This window comes from Cajanus cajan, chromosome 6, assembly GCF_000230855.2.
Source record: "Cajanus cajan strain Asha chromosome 6, NIPB_CcT2T_4, whole genome shotgun sequence".
Lineage (NCBI taxonomy): Eukaryota > Viridiplantae > Streptophyta > Magnoliopsida > Fabales > Fabaceae > Cajanus > Cajanus cajan.
Window position 1 is genome coordinate 48,108,582 of NC_138522.1, and position 15,513 is coordinate 48,124,094.

The 15,513-nt window shown below is 35.6% G+C and overlaps 2 protein-coding genes across 2 annotated transcripts; one reads left to right on the forward strand and one right to left on the reverse strand.

Annotated features, from left to right (window-relative positions):
• Window positions 1–458: 458 nt before the first annotated feature.
• On the forward strand, window positions 459–12,164 carry LOC145959115 (uncharacterized). Its single transcript, XM_083077360.1, has 2 exons — window positions 459–6,946; window positions 11,906–12,164. The coding sequence occupies exon 1, from the start codon at window positions 989–991 to the stop codon at window positions 1,772–1,774; it is 786 nt and encodes a 261-aa protein (XP_082933486.1). The 5' UTR covers window positions 459–988; the 3' UTR covers window positions 1,775–6,946; window positions 11,906–12,164.
• On the reverse strand, window positions 9,400–13,031 carry LOC145958731 (uncharacterized). Its single transcript, XM_083076251.1, has 4 exons — window positions 12,427–13,031; window positions 10,441–10,505; window positions 9,887–10,323; window positions 9,400–9,798 (listed from the first exon to the last, which is right to left on the reverse strand). Exons 1-4 carry the CDS (start codon window positions 13,029–13,031, stop codon window positions 9,400–9,402), a joined length of 1,506 nt encoding a protein of 501 aa, XP_082932377.1.
• Between the last annotated feature and the right edge of the window lie 2,482 nt (window positions 13,032–15,513).

The following is a 15,513-nucleotide window of genomic DNA, read 5'->3' on the forward strand; positions in this document are numbered from 1 at the left end:
TTACACGTCTGGCCGGGGCTCTCTGCCTTTTGCGAGAAGATTCTGCCATTTCTGATAATCTTTGTAGGAATGCACTCACAAGCAAGGAATGTGGAGAATGAAGAAAGGTATGCAAAATGAGGGAGGGGAGGTCTTATTTATAGGCAAAATTCCGCCAATACGGCCCGTATTGGATTCAATACGGCCGTATTGGCCTTTCCATTGATGCACAAAGTTTACAATCAATATGGACCGTATTGGATTCAATACGACCGTATTGGGGTTCAGTACGGGCGTACTGGATTTTAATACGCCCGTATTGGAGTTGAAACGTTGTACTTAACGTTAACTCCAATACGACCGTATTAATACCAATACGGGCGTATTGGATTTTTCTGATTTTTGATTTTTGATTTTTGATTTTTGATTTGATTTTTTTTTTTTTTTTTTTTTTAAATATAAACAAAGAATAAGTGATCTTCTAGTACACCTATCATCTGTATGCATGTATGCAAATGAGATGCACCTAATTCTATTTGATTCAGTTTTTCAAAAGAATTAATCGATGCGTTCTTTGTTTGGATCTTGCCATTCCTCCAGACAGACTGTGCTTTGCCGATTTCTGTAACCGAGGAACGATGCGTATTTGATTTTTGGTGTTATCAACCAAATGATTCTCCCTTCCTTTAGAAGATGTGTCAACCTTCCTATTGACCACTATATCTCCATGTTTCCACTTAGATTATTCAAATATCTCCAATACGGGCGTATTAAAATCCAGTACGCCCGTACTGAACCCCAATACGGTCGTATTGAATCCAATACGGTCCATATTGATTGTAAACTTTGTGCATCAATGGAAAGGCCAATACGGCCGTATTGAATCCAATACGGGCCGTATTGGCGGAATTTTGCCTATAAATAAGACCTCCCCTCCCTCATTTTGCATACCTTTCTTCATTCTCCACATTCCTTGCTTGTGAGTGCATTCCTACAAAGATTATCAGAAATGGCAGAATCTTCTCGCAAAAGGCAGAGAGCCCCGGCCAGACGTGTAATGACAGATCGACACCGGGACCGGCTACAGCTTATAGAGACGTTCACCATCGAGCCGTCAAGGGTGCTCGACTTTGAGCTTCTCCGAGCAGTGGGCTTGGAGAATGATGTCAGGAGCTACTTCGACGCCATAGGATGGGGATTTGTCCTTAATCCACCATCCCAACTATATTTGACGGCCACGAAGGAGTTCTTGGCTACAGTCGGCGTTACGGAGTCGACTAACAGCTATGGGGAGGATGTTTGCGCGGTGGATTTTTGGATGAATGAAGGATACCGCTCGCTGACGTTGGACGAGTTCAACGTCCAGGCAGGGTTTTTCAGCCGCACTGATCAGCTGGCATTCCGAGATGCCATATGCGAGTGGCCTGATCAGTGGACTCCGGTTGAGATGTGGAGTTTGCTCACTGGCCGACGGGATTATCATTCAGGGGTGAAGGGCTCCCGGCTCCCGACTGCTCTTAGGATCTGTCACAAGATCCTCACCAGTACTATTCATGGCAGGTCCAAGAGTCCGGAGTCGATTACACGGCCGGATCTGCTGGCCTTATATTGCATGGCCACCGGCCGGAAGGCCAATCCTGGATATTTCTTCCTCGAGCACGTGAAGAAGCTTGGGGTACGAGAGGGAGGAGAGTCCAGACAGGGGTACATCTTGGTTGCCCCACTCCTCTCACAGCTGGCGGAGACATGGGGATGTCCCGATGGTGCAGAGCAGGGGCATTGGCGCCGAAGCTGATTGGTGCCTCCACCCTGATTAACATGAAGATCATCGCTAGATCGCCAGGAGGGGGGTTTGTGCGAGTAGATGGCCTCGAGACCTTCGACGACCTCCTCAACAACCTCGACTTTGAGGGAGGCGACGCCCCGCAGCCAGAGGCTAGCACATCACGGTCGGACAGGGGATACTTTGACGCCCGCTTCGACACACTGCAGCAAAGCATTGACACGCGATTCGATGCTTTTCAGCAGAGCATCGACACGTGATTCGATGCTTTTCAGCATAGTGTCGGTACATGGCAGCAGAGTACCGATACTCGACTAGACAGCTTGGTGCAGGGTTTCGACAACCTCTCAGTCTGGCTCCATAGCCACTACCCCACTCCTCCTCAGGATCCGCCGGCCGATGAGTGAAGACCGGATTGCTTCCTTTAATTTTTATGTATTTAGTTTGTTTGGGCTGTGTCCCATCTTTTGATTTCTTTTGATTTCTCTCGTACAAACTTATTTTCTATTTTATGAAAATTTCCACTGTTTGATTTTAAATTCTCTAGCAATTTAAATTCTGTACAGAAAAAGCCAAATCAGAAGAAAAGGCAAAATACAGAAAAAGCCGAAAATGAAAAAAGGCAAGGATATAGAAAATCCAACAAACAGATTGCACAGAATAACTGAGCCTGGAGAGGCTCGCAGAAATAATACTCCCCAGAGGGAACCTCAACTCATGCTCTTGGATTCAAAATCCCCAGCAAGAGCTATCAAGCAAGATCGTCAAAATCTCCAATGGAAGTATGATCATCCAAGCAGTATATTCAAGTCAAAGGACTTTAAAACTTCTTCAGTGGAAGATAACTCTCCGACTCAAACGTTGAGTGAGACTAAGCCTGCAGAGGCTTCCTAAATAATACTTTGGGATACACAAGATCCCCAAATCCCCAATCGCCTACTCAAGAGGCATCCCTACAAAAGGAGAAAAAAATAAAAAATCTCAATAAATATTCCCCAAGCGGAATGCGGCATCCAGCCAAGCACCGAACATCAAGATTATCTGCCTAACAGAAGAGGCCAGTCAAGAAATGAATGACAGAATTCCCCAGTGGATAATAGCCTACACAGAGGCTACAAAATCAGAAAATTGAAAAGAGTCACCCGAATAAGGACAACCGGGATACTCCACCAACGTCAAAGGACGTCAGCCAAACATAAGGCATCGCTCAACTCAAAGAGAGAGCATCTGTGTCCACACCCCAAGGATTCAGAAATTCCCCATGGGTACCAACAATGCAATGCAAGTTGGGGCACAGGAACCTATGAATGACTGCACATCCCCTAGACGGATCCCTGCGTTATCCAGCCCTCAGCGGCACAAAATCAGAAAAAACTGTCGAAGCAGCATAGTGGACTGTGGAGACAAAAATCATCTCAAATCCCTGGAGAGGGTAAACTCGCATTGCCGAAGTGATCAGAAGACACGGACGCAGTCCCTGGAGAGGGCAAACTCAGCTGCCGATGTTAAGACGCAGTCCCTGGAGAGGGTAAACTCACCTGCCGATGTTAAGACGCAGACCCTGGAGAGGGCAAACTCAACTGCCAAATGTTAAGCGGCAGAGCCTGGAGAGGCGGTACTCAATCATCAGGGTGATGTTAACACACTGGTGTCTAGCTTCCGGCTCGGGCGTCGAGTGAAGCTAGGTCTGGAGAGACGGTACTCAACCATCAGCGTCATCAGAGGTGCGTTGGTGTCCAACTTCCAGCTCGGGCGGCGAGTGAGGTTGGGCCTGGAGAGGCAATACTCAATCATCAGTGATGTTAAAACACTGGTGTCTAGCTTCCGGCTCGGGCGTCGAGTGAGGCTAGGCCTAGAGAGGCGGTACTCAACCATCAGCGTCGTCAGAGACACGTCGATGTTCAACTTCCAGCTCGGGCGTCGAGTGAAGTTGACCCTGGAGAGGGTAAAACTCAGCTACCGAGGTTGTCAGAAATACCGAGGTATGCAACAACCTGGAGAGGCTACTCAACAATTTTCCACCGGAAGACGCTACAAGTCAGAAGGTTGGCATATTACCCGGACAATTGGGTCAACTCCTTTACTTGTCAATCGGTACACCAAAAGGCCGTTTGACTAAGTAAAGGGGGGCAGCTGTAGACCCCTAAAATTGTCCGGGTCGGAAATAAAACTCGAAGACCCTCAAAGATCGAAGGAAAGTCAGCCAGAAGGACTCCTAGAAGACCATAGGATGGCTATCTGTAGGTTTAGAGGTCTTAGAGTAGCTTAAAATAAGGAAGTGGAGGGAATGAAGCCCAATACGGTCGTACTAAACTTAATACGGCCGTATTAAAGCTTCAACACGGCCGCAGTGAACTCAATACGGCGTATTAAAGTTTCTGAAACTTCAATACGGCCGTACTGAAATCAATACGGCCTTCAGTACGGCCGTATTGAAGCTTCAATACAGCCGCAGTGAACTCAATACGGGCGCATTGAAATTTCTGAATTTCAATACGGCCGTATTGAACTCAATACGGCCGTATTGAAGTTCAAAAATTTCAATACGGCCGTATTGATTCCATAGCCCGTATTGCGCCTGTTCCCTATAAATATGGCGTCATTTTGACGTCATAGGACACTTTTACACACAATTTTAACCCTCTTCTTGAGTATTCTGGGTTTTTTTGAGCAGTGCTCTGCCTAGAAATCACTCGGAGAGTTGATCCGACGAAGTTTTTGAGTTCTGAGCATTTTGCTTGAGTCTCGAACTAAGTCGAAGGGAAATCCATCGGATTTCCAAGTCAAAAATTATTTTTTAGGAAGGAGTGAGCGGGCTTGTAGAGCGAGGGAACGCCAAAAAGCTTCCCAGTTTTACTTGATATATAAAAAGCACGCTTCAAGAGGTTTCTTTTCTAAAAATCCCTTCTTTTATTGCTTTCTGTGTGCATATTAAACTGTCATCATGTAGATAGTTAATTTATAATTGCTTAGAATAAATAGGGGTAATTTAGTAATTTTGTACTATTATTTTTAGAAATAATCTGTCATAGGGAACCCGAAAGGGGCGTTGTGGGGTGCTAACACCTTCCCCACACGTAACCGACTCCCTTACCCAACTCTGGTTGTAATGGCCGAAGTTGATTTATAAAATCAATTGCCTTATCCCTTTTTCCAATGTTTTGAGTAAAACATTGGTGGCGACTCCACGAACCCTTTTACTACGAAAACCACTAATCCATGGAGGGTCCCGCTTGGGATTAACATGGATTGGTGAGACATTTAATAAATAAATTGGATAAGATCGACAAGGTCTCAGTTTGAGAACAAGTCGTTCTAATAATCCAATACATTTTCAAAACTAAAATAAAAGCGAGCTCGACCGTCTTCGCGACCGCCGAGGCCCGTTTGGGCCGGTGGCGACAGGCTATATTGCTGAATTAGAGTAGCAAACAGTCCCTGGTATATGCATATATTTAGCAACAACAAAATGGTTTTTTGGAGGCTTTGTTGTTGAACTGTGCAGTCATTTCTTTTGGTTTTGAGACTGTTATTATTTGTATAATTGTATCTTTGTTTGTATTGAAGTTTATATGTTACTATATATTTATGTATGACTTCATTTTTTCTGTTTCTTTATGTTAAAATGTGCTTAGAGTGCTTTTATATATCTTGTATGCATATATATACACTATGTTTTTATTGATCATGAATCTTACGATTCACGATATGATTCGATTCACGATTCAAAAAATAAGCTTTCTGATACATTATTTGTATCTCGATTCAACTACCATGGTTTTTAGTCTTTCAAATTTAAAATTGTTTTAGGTTCTTGTAATTTTCAAAAAATTTGTTTTAGTCCTTCAGGACACTAATATTATATTTGAAAGTGATTAATTAAAATAATTATGCAATCAACCAGATTTAGTGTGTTGTTTTCACTAACAGGAACACAAATAGGTAAATTTTATGCAATGATAATTTTCTTAACAAAATTTGAATTAAAATAAGATTTTTTTTGAAATTACATAGATTGAAAATAATAATTTTAAATTGGAGGGACAAAAAACGAATTTATCCTAAATTTGAGGGCCAAAAACATATTTAATCCTTTTTAATGTATTAACTTTCTTAAGATTATAGTAACAGTTAGTCTTAGTAATTTTTCTATTACATGATTTTTAAATTGCTATTTTTTTGTGAAAAAAAATTATACTATGGTATGTATTTTTTTTTTTGTCTTGCGATTTTCATGGATTGTAGAAGAGTTTGAAGGATTTTCATTTGGTATTTATAGATACCATTAAAAAATCTTTCAAAATTCCTCTAATACAACAATCTTTTAAAATATTTATATTTTTGAATATCAATGGATTTTTTTTTTAAGTTGTAAAAAGTCTCAAATGAATACCAATGGATTTTAATGAATTCTTTAAAAAATCTTGAAAATCTCGATTGAATATCACTGGATTGTTTTTAAGTGATATAAAATCCTGATCAAATATCAATAGACTTTTTTACTCAAAAAAAGTCTTTTAAAATCCTATGAAATTTTAAACCAATACACCCTCCTTAAATTGTTCATTACTTGTATTTGTGTTTGTATGTATGCTTTATGTGTCTCTTTGCAAGTGATATGTGTCTATGTCATGTTTGTGTCTTTTTGTGATTTATCTTTGTCTATGCGTTTGTCTTTATTTGTGTATGTGTGCTTTATTTTTGTCTCTATTTTTGGATGTGTTTGTATTTGTGTCTGTCTATGTGTGTTTATTTTTGTATATCTCACTTGTTCTATGTGAGTGTGTCGTGACTTTGTTGGTTTGTGTCTATATTTGTTATGTGTGTTCATTTTTATTAGTTGTCCCTGTCTTTGATATGTATTATGTGTGTATTATATGCGGGTCTGCCAATTTTTGTCTATTATGTATGTATATTAAGAACATTTAATGATTTTCCTGGACTCTGATTTCACAAATACATGGTTGCTATTATGGGGTGATTGCAATTAGTTATTGTATGAATTACTTGCTATGACTAACTAATCTCTCCTTTTCTTTTTTTTTCTCAATATCTTATGGTTGTAGGCTCCAAGATTTGGTCTTATATGATCAAAGTTGTCGTAACTACTTGTTTGTAGTCTTATTCTTGCTGGTGAGGTTTGATGTATGTATTATGGATGAACCGGATTAGACAACTCTATTGGTATGCTTATTTATTTCTTTCGTTTATTTTATAGGCCACATGTGATACTTATTTTTAATGCTTATTATTTACACAATATATATATATATATATATATATATATATATATATATATATAGTGTGTGTGTGTGTGTGTGTGTGTGTAGGGGTGGGTATACGGACCAGTCCGTAAAACCCGCGTTTTATGCGGGTCGGATAAGTCCGGTCCGTAAAATAAATGGACTTATTTTTTAAGTCCGTATCTGGCCTGCCAAAATTCGCGGATAACGGACCGGTTCGCGGGCCTAAATAATGGGTTCAAAAAAATAATTTTTAAAAAAATAAGAATTCATAAAATTAGAAGAAAAAAATGTTTTTTTATCTATAAGCTAAATTTTATCATACTAAAATTTATCAAGTTAAAATAATTTAAAATAATAAATATTAAAATATTAGGATCAAAATAATTACAAATATTTAAATAATAATACTAAACTCTCAATAATAAAAGCATCAAAATGTCATAAAAATAATTCAAATGACAAATACATACCAACTAAACATAATTTTAATATTATAATAATTTAAAAAATTAAATACATAACTTAATATTAAAATTGTAATATTTAAAAATATTAATTAGTGAAGTCCGCGGACTAGCCTGTGTGCATGCGGATAAAATTTGCCAAATCCGCAAACTTCACAAACCGGACTCAAAATTAAACATAGTCATACGGATTTGAAAAATGGATCCGTTATCCGCGAAGTCTGTAGGTTTACAGACCGGTCTGCGGACCCGAGTTCATATACCCACCCTTATGTGTGTGTATGTATGTATGTATGTGTAAATGAGAATCTGAGTTGAAAATCTTGTTACATTTATGTTAGATATCACTCTTAAATATTTATCTAATCTCGATTACAAATAAACACATGAATTTGTTTGGAATAAATGTCTATTACGTAAGTGTATCTTAGGAGGTATATATAAGTGTTAATTATCTAATTCACCCAGATTAAAAAAGTAATTAAATTAGTTGATAAAAATAAATTTATCCTTTTTATATATGTTTTTTTTTTGTAAAATTACCCTTTAACTACCATTAATATTTATCCTTTTTATACTATTTTTTTCCTAATTAATACTCAATCTTTTTAATCAATTAGAGTTTATGCTCTTTAAAAATTTATAATTAATGTGTTTTCTCAAATTTAGATAATATTCTTTAGTCTAAAAATAATGGAGAAACAAACAATATGAATTGAGTCTTATATTAAAAAACACACAATTATTTTGAGCCGATACTTATAAATAATAGAGATTAAAATTTTTTTTGGAAGAAATGAAAATTTTTCAAAAAAATCACTAAAATGCTTTCCTTGAAAAAAAAATTAAAAACATCATTTGTTTAAAAAATATTCTCTAAAAACACTTCCCTTAAAAATATCTTTTCTAATTTTTTATATATATAAAGAAAGATTATATATTTTTTAATGGGCTTAATAAATCATTTTGTATTTTTGTTTATGAACTTTTAAGGATTATTCAATTAGGTTTCTAAAGATAAAAAATGCTAATTAGGTCTTTTTATATTTTGTAATTTAAATGTTTTTAATATCTGCAAATATATTTAGGATAAAATTAAAAGATGAAAATAAATCTTTAAAATATAATTTTGCAAAATATAATTAGTTTATTTTTAAAAAAAATTAAATAATAAGATATAAAAATGAATGGAATTTATATAATTTTGAAACATTTGTACAAGGCTAGCCCACGTTATTCTTAAAATACCAGGCGAGCTCACTTTATCCTTTAAGACGACATGGCTCACGCAACCAAATTAACAAGTAGTGAATCACTGTCTCTAGCCCTTCTCTCTATATTTATAACTGTTTTGTGTCACTTATCATTCGTTGGAGTTTTCCATTCTCTAGAGTCTCTGTTTCTTCTATAGCAAATGCTACATACCTAATGGCGGAACTTGGATAAAAAATTTGGAGGTGTCAAATTAATTTTTTTATGTATAAATTAAATTTTTTACTAATTAAGAAAATAACAGAATTCCTCATTTTTTCTACTCAAAATAAACATGTAGAATAATGAAATCTAAATCATAAAAGACTATCATTAAATGCCAAAGGTTACCTGGAATAAAGCAAATCAAAGTAGTTGAAGTAAATTCCAAGATAAGTTGTACACTTGTCTCTTATGAGATCCAAAATAATATATTTAACATAGCCCAAGCTACTTGTATTGTATAGTATCACTTGCACACGGCGTACCCAAAATTGTGCAATGCAAGTCAAGCAAAAAGAATCATCCAAAAGCCAATAATTACTTTTAGGTGGGCCAAAATTCAAGAGCAGTTGCATAAATTAAATATTGACATTATTATATACATATAAAATTTTAAATGCAAGCCTAACATAAAGTTTAAAATAATATAAACATAAGCAGAAGTTACCTTTAGTTAAAGTGCTGCTCTTCGCTCTTTCAATGACTTAAAATGTTCAATAATTGAGTCAGAACTAAAACTTGTTGCAATATCCTTTTCAATATAAACGATCATACTATCTGCTAAAAAGTCAGCTTCCATCTTATTTCTCAACCTAGTCTTGATTATTTTCATTGCAGAAAAAGATCTTTTAGTTGTAGCTGTAGAAACTGGAAGAGTCATGATAAGACGAAGTAATCTATCAATCAAGTAGTAAACTTCTGACTTTTTTGTTGTTGCCAAACATGTACACAACTCTTGCATTGTTGATAAATTCTTCAAATTTGAATCTTGACGAGCATCAACAATGAAATGTTGAAGTTGGAAATGCAAATTAATTTTCTCCTGCACTGAAATCCATGGGATAATATTTGTCTACAAGAGTGCAAATGTCTTCAATATTGAAAGCTTTATAAGCATCCTTAGGAACCAATGTCATGCTTAGAGTTAATAACTCCATTGCCTGGTCATTAAATCTATAATTCAACTCCTGTAATTGCTTATCAATTGTAACAAAGAATATTTCAACTCTCAAATAATGTTCCACTGTAATATGATCTTTTTGGTGACGAGAGAGCCCTTGCCTTGCTACATAAGAAGCACTAAATTGAGGAACCTCAATATCATGTTTTTCACAAAAAGATGTCACATTTTTTAATAACTTATCCCAACCTTCTTCTCTCAAGTTTTGGATAAGTGTTTTTGTAGAACGAACTAAATGCATAGCATTAACTACATCTTGAGATTGTTGTTGTAAAGCTTGACAAAGAACATCTGTTATCCCCATAATTTCTCTCATCAAATGCAAGATCAATATAAACTCAAATGAGGTCAAGCTTTTGTAAGCATTATCGGCATCCCCACGTTGAGAATAAGTAGATCCATCAACAATAATTTTTTCTAAAACAGAACAAGTTGCATCATACATATTTATCAAGCTACAAATAGAAGAGAAATGGGAGCTCTAACGAGTATCCCCAGCTCGTTTCAAAGTACAAATTTGATTTGCCCCTTTACCATTTTCAAGCTCATCAATCTCTAACAAATATGCAATTTCATCTAACATGGTGACACCCCAATTTCTTTAAAAGGATATTTTAATTAGTAATGGCATTTCTGTAATTATTGAGGACATTTTCGTAATTTTATAAAGGTATTAGGGGCATTTGAGTAACTCGGAATGGGCTGTTCCGAAAGTGGAACGGGTCGTTCTGAGCATTAAAAATAAGCTAAAATTTTAGGTTGGGAACGGGCCCAGAACGGGCTGTTCCAACAAGGAGAACGGGCCGTTCCAGAGGGAGAACGGGCCGTTCTGATTTTGGAACGGGCCGTTCTGTTTTTTGGGAACGGGTCGTTCCGATTTTGGAACGGGCCGTTCCAGTTGAGAAATTTGCGCAAATTCGAAGGATCCGGAACGGGCCGTTCCGAATTCAATACGGGCCGTTCCGGGTACACCAGTTTGCCTATAAATAGGAGGCTGAGGGGTGAAAAATTATATACTGAGTGAGAAGGTGAAATCTTAGAGAGAGAAAGAGGAGAGAGAGAAAGAGGAGAGAGAGAGAGAGAGAAAGAAAGAAAGAAAGAAAGAAAGGGAAGAAAGAGAGAATCCAGAAGAGGAGGACCTGCCCAAGTTCCAGCTCCTGCTTATCCAGGTAAGGGGGGAGTGAGAACCTCGCTCAGGGGTATGGGGATAATTGTTGGATAGTTTGTTTGTCGGATTGGCCCCCAATCCCTTGCCGTTGTGCTGTCTTATTTTCTGTTACTCTACTTTATTCCTTGTTGGAAATAATAAATAATTATGTAATCTCAATCCCTTGTCGTTGTGAAATATGGACAAATGACATGAGACCTAAGAATGAACTATTGAGACAAATATGATTATGAGACTATAACAAATGAGGACATGATGTACTAAATGGAATTATGTAACAAGCTAAATGTTGAGTTAATGAAATAATGAATGTATGACAAGCATCATATGCATATATTATTCCAGGTGTGCCGCTGAGGCCGCACACCAGTGATGTAACTTGCTAACAAGGTGTACCTTAGGGACACCAGTGATGTAACTTGCTAACGAGGTGTACCTTGGGGTCACCAGTGATGTAACTTGCTAACGAGGTGTACCTTTGGGTCACCAGCGATGTAACTTGCTAACCAGGTGTACCTTCGGGTCACCAGTGATGTAACCAGGTGTACCTTTGGGTCACCAGTGATGTAACCAGGTGTGCCTTAGGGTCACCAGTGATGATATGTGAAACTTCCTTATGGCGCCACATGCATGCATTTATAAGTCAAGATCATGACATCATTGCATGATAAATGAATATATATGTGATATTGATGATGTATGTGTATTGTTTATATGTGACTTATATTTGTTGTGTGTGGGTGCTATCTAACCTTTATTTCTTCACCTAAAACTGAGTGAGATGTTTCTCACTCCCTTATTGTTTTTGTATATGTTTAAATTATGTTGCAGGTGAACAACATCATGAGGATGTTGGTGATGAGGCTTAAGGCTTCAGTTGGGCATGCTCTGATAGGATGTGACATCGGGCATAGCTAGGCTTGTTTTTGGGATGTTATTATTTTAAAAACTTTAATTTTCTCTTCCTTTGTAATTTTGAACGTTCTTGAGAAAAGACTAAAATGTACATCTTTGTCATACTATTTTATTATTATATGATTTGAGAGTATAAATTAATCCCTAACTAGGAGGCACTGCCACCTTTACTGGAGTTAATTTATATTTCCTTTATTATTATTTGTATATATATGATTTCTTGTTTTTCACTAAATTGTATTGAAAATCTTAACTTCTTTTCTTTTATAATTTCTACACTGGAGTTATGATTTATGAGTTACGAATGTGAATCTTCTACCTTGTGATATTTGAAATATTTGTCAACTATGAAAGATTTTACTTACCCAAAAAGAAGAAAAGAAATATTTTATTGTTACATTTGTTGTATATTAATAATGGGGTAGAGGCTGTCACACATGGCAGCTTGTAACTCATCATGCCGCTTACTAGAAGAGCAAACAATATTCACAATAAAAGTCAATTTTGAAAAGAATTGATGAATTGGAATAACTTCTCTTGATGCAGCAACCAAGGCAAGTTGTAACCGATGAGTAAAATAATGAACATAATATGCATAAGGACAATCATTTAAGAATAATGTCTGTAATCCATTCCATTCTCCTCTCATATTACTAACACCATCATACCCTTGACCACGAATATTAGAAACATTAAGATTATGTCGAGAAAGTAGAACACATAATTCATTCTTCAGAGTTAATGTCGTGGTGTCTTTAACATGCACAATATCAAAAAACCGCTCTTGTATAAAACCATTTTTATCAACAAATCTCAAAATAAGAGCCATTTGTTCCTTTTTTGATTCATCGCGAGCTTTATCAACAATTATACAAAACTTAGAATCTCCAACTTCCTCACGAATATGATTTTTCACTTTACTAGAAAGAATATTCAATATCTCTTTTTGAATTTTATGGGAAGTATATTTGGAATTATATGGAGCATTTTTCAACACAACTTTTGCAACCTCATCATTGTATGATGCAATTAGTTTTATCATCTGAAGAAAATTACCTTGGTTCCTTGATTCACTAGTTTCATCATGACCTCTAAAAACACAAGCTTGAAGTTATAAATAACGAACCGTATCAATTGAAGTCTTGAGACGCAAATGATTCTTCATAATCTGATCTAAGCTTTGCACATGAAAAACATTCCTAATATGACAATTTTGATTCAACAAGTCTTGACAAGCTCTCACTGCATTATTGTGTGGTGAGCAAGGATCCTTCCCAATGTGTTTAAGAAATGCACAATTCTTTCCATTATTAACTTTCCTCCAACTTTTAAAACCTGTAGAAAAAATAATCAACAAAGTTAAATCTTGTTGATGATAATCAACTCATTACCAATTAGAATTCAAATTCAATCACCTGTAGCAATGAAAACATCTGAACCAAGGCGTCCGCTTGGTTTACTAAAAAGATAGCGAGGCAAGCAATATGCAGCATCTTTTGAAGGCGATTACTCTAACCATGAAGGAAATATGCTAAACCAAGTATATTGAAATCTCCTTGGATGATGTTCTTTACCAGACAAAGGATAATTTTCTAAATGCATTTGATATGGACCCCATTTTAGATAAGCCCTTCGTACCTCATCCGTTTGATTTGATGGGTATTGCCAAATTTGAGGGCGTTTCCCCGGATCACGTTCCAAAGAATTTTCAAATTCATTATATGTCACTCTAGGAACCTTTGAGAGTTGTTTATCATTTTCTTCGATTCTTGGGAAACTTCTCAAGTTCACTTGACGTAGAAGTTACATTTTTTTCATCTATATCATAAGTCTTCCTCTTGAAAAAAGAATCAATTCTTTTACTCTTTATCATAATTTTTCTAATATATATTTATCACCTTTCACCTATATAAAAGTTTCGGTCCCTTCAAAGTTCCGCCTCTATACATACCAATGCCTTGTCTTCCGTTAGTTGTCATCACATATCTTTTCATTTTTCTCTATCTCTATAATTCAGACTCAATCATGCACTGTTTTTTAATTTCTTGTTTCATTTCTTTCTGGTTCTTCTTTCATTTCTTGGTAATTTATTATTTGTCTTTGTTACTTGTTAGAGTTTCTCTTTTATTCTTTTTCATTTTTATATATTTATTTATTTTTATATATATTTATATATTTTTTAATATTATATTATTAATTATAATAAAAATAAAAAACATTCCAGCTTCTTAAATAAGTTTCACGTCGCGAATCAAATAGATTTCAGTGAATCAAACTAGTAGTTTTGCCTACTTATATGAATAATGAATTACTTGTTGAAAATGTTAAAAACTTTTGTTGAAGTAAACTAATAGTTTGTTCATGTGTTTATTAAGAATTTTAGAAAATTGAATTTGCTCAAAGTTTTGCATAGCTAGCTTGAGGAATATATAGTGTTGTATTTAATTATAGTAGTATATTGGTATGAGTTTTTGTATGTTTTGCATTGTGATAATTGTGAAGATAATTTTTTCCTTTTTTATATAGGTGAAAGGTGATAAATATATATTAGAAAAATTATGATAAAGAGTAAAAGAATTGATTCTTTTTTCAAGAGGAAGACTTATGATATAGATGAAAAAAATGTAACTTCTACGTCAAGTGAACTTGAGAAGTTTCCCAAGAATCGAAGAAAATGATAAACAACTCTCAAAGGTTCCTAGAGTGACATATAATGAATTTGAAAATTCTTTGGAACGTGATCCGGGGAAACGCCCTCAAATTTGGCAATACCCATCAAATCAAACGGATGAGGTACGAAGGGCTTATCTAAAATGGGGTCCATATCAAATGCATTTAGAAAATTATCCTTTGTCTGGTAAAGAACATCATCCAAGGAGATTTCAATATACTTGGTTTAGCATATTTCCTTCATGGTTAGAGTATTCGCCTTCAAAAGATGTTGCATATTGCTTGCCTTGCTATCTTTTTAGTAAACCAAGCGGACGCCTTGGTTCAGATGTTTTCATTGCTACAGGTGATTGAATTTGAATTCTAATTGGTAATGAGTTGATTATCATCAACAAGATTTAACTTTGTTGATTATTTTTTCTACAGGTTTTAAAAGTTGGAGGAAAGTTAATAATGGAAAGAATTGTGCATTTCTTAAACACATTGGGAAGGATCCTTGCTCACCACACAATAATGCAGTGAGAGCTTGTCAAGACTTGTTGAATCAAAATTGTCATATTAGGAATGTTTTTCATGTGCAAAGCTTAGATCAGATTATGAAGAATCATTTGCGTCTCAAGACTTCAATTGATACGGTTCGTTATTTATCACTTCAAGCTTGTGTTTTTAGAGGTCATGATGAAACTAGTGAATCAAGGAACCAAGGTAATTTTCTTCAGATGATAAAACTAATTGCATCATACAATGATGAGGTTGCAAAAGTTATGTTGAAAAATGCTCCATATAATTCCAAATATACTTCCTATAAAATTCAAATAGAGATATAGAATATTCTTTCTAGTAAAGTGAAAAAT

Bases quoted from the DNA above. Each gene is read 5' to 3' on its own strand.
- LOC145959115 (XM_083077360.1), top strand. From the start codon at position 989: ATGGCAGAATCTTCTCGCAAAAGGCAGAGAGCCCCGGCCAGACGTGTA.
- LOC145958731 (XM_083076251.1), bottom strand. From the start codon at position 13,031: ATGATAAAACTAATTGCATCATACAATGATGAGGTTGCAAAAGTTGTG. The intron at 10,324-10,440 runs GTAAAGGGGCAA...GTTCTGTTTTAG, and splicing joins GATTGATGAGCTTGAAAATG to AAAAAATTATTGTTGATGGA. The intron at 9,799-9,886 runs GCAATGGAGTTA...GCACTCTTGTAG, and splicing joins ATTATAGATTTAATGACCAG to ACAAATATTATCCCATGGAT.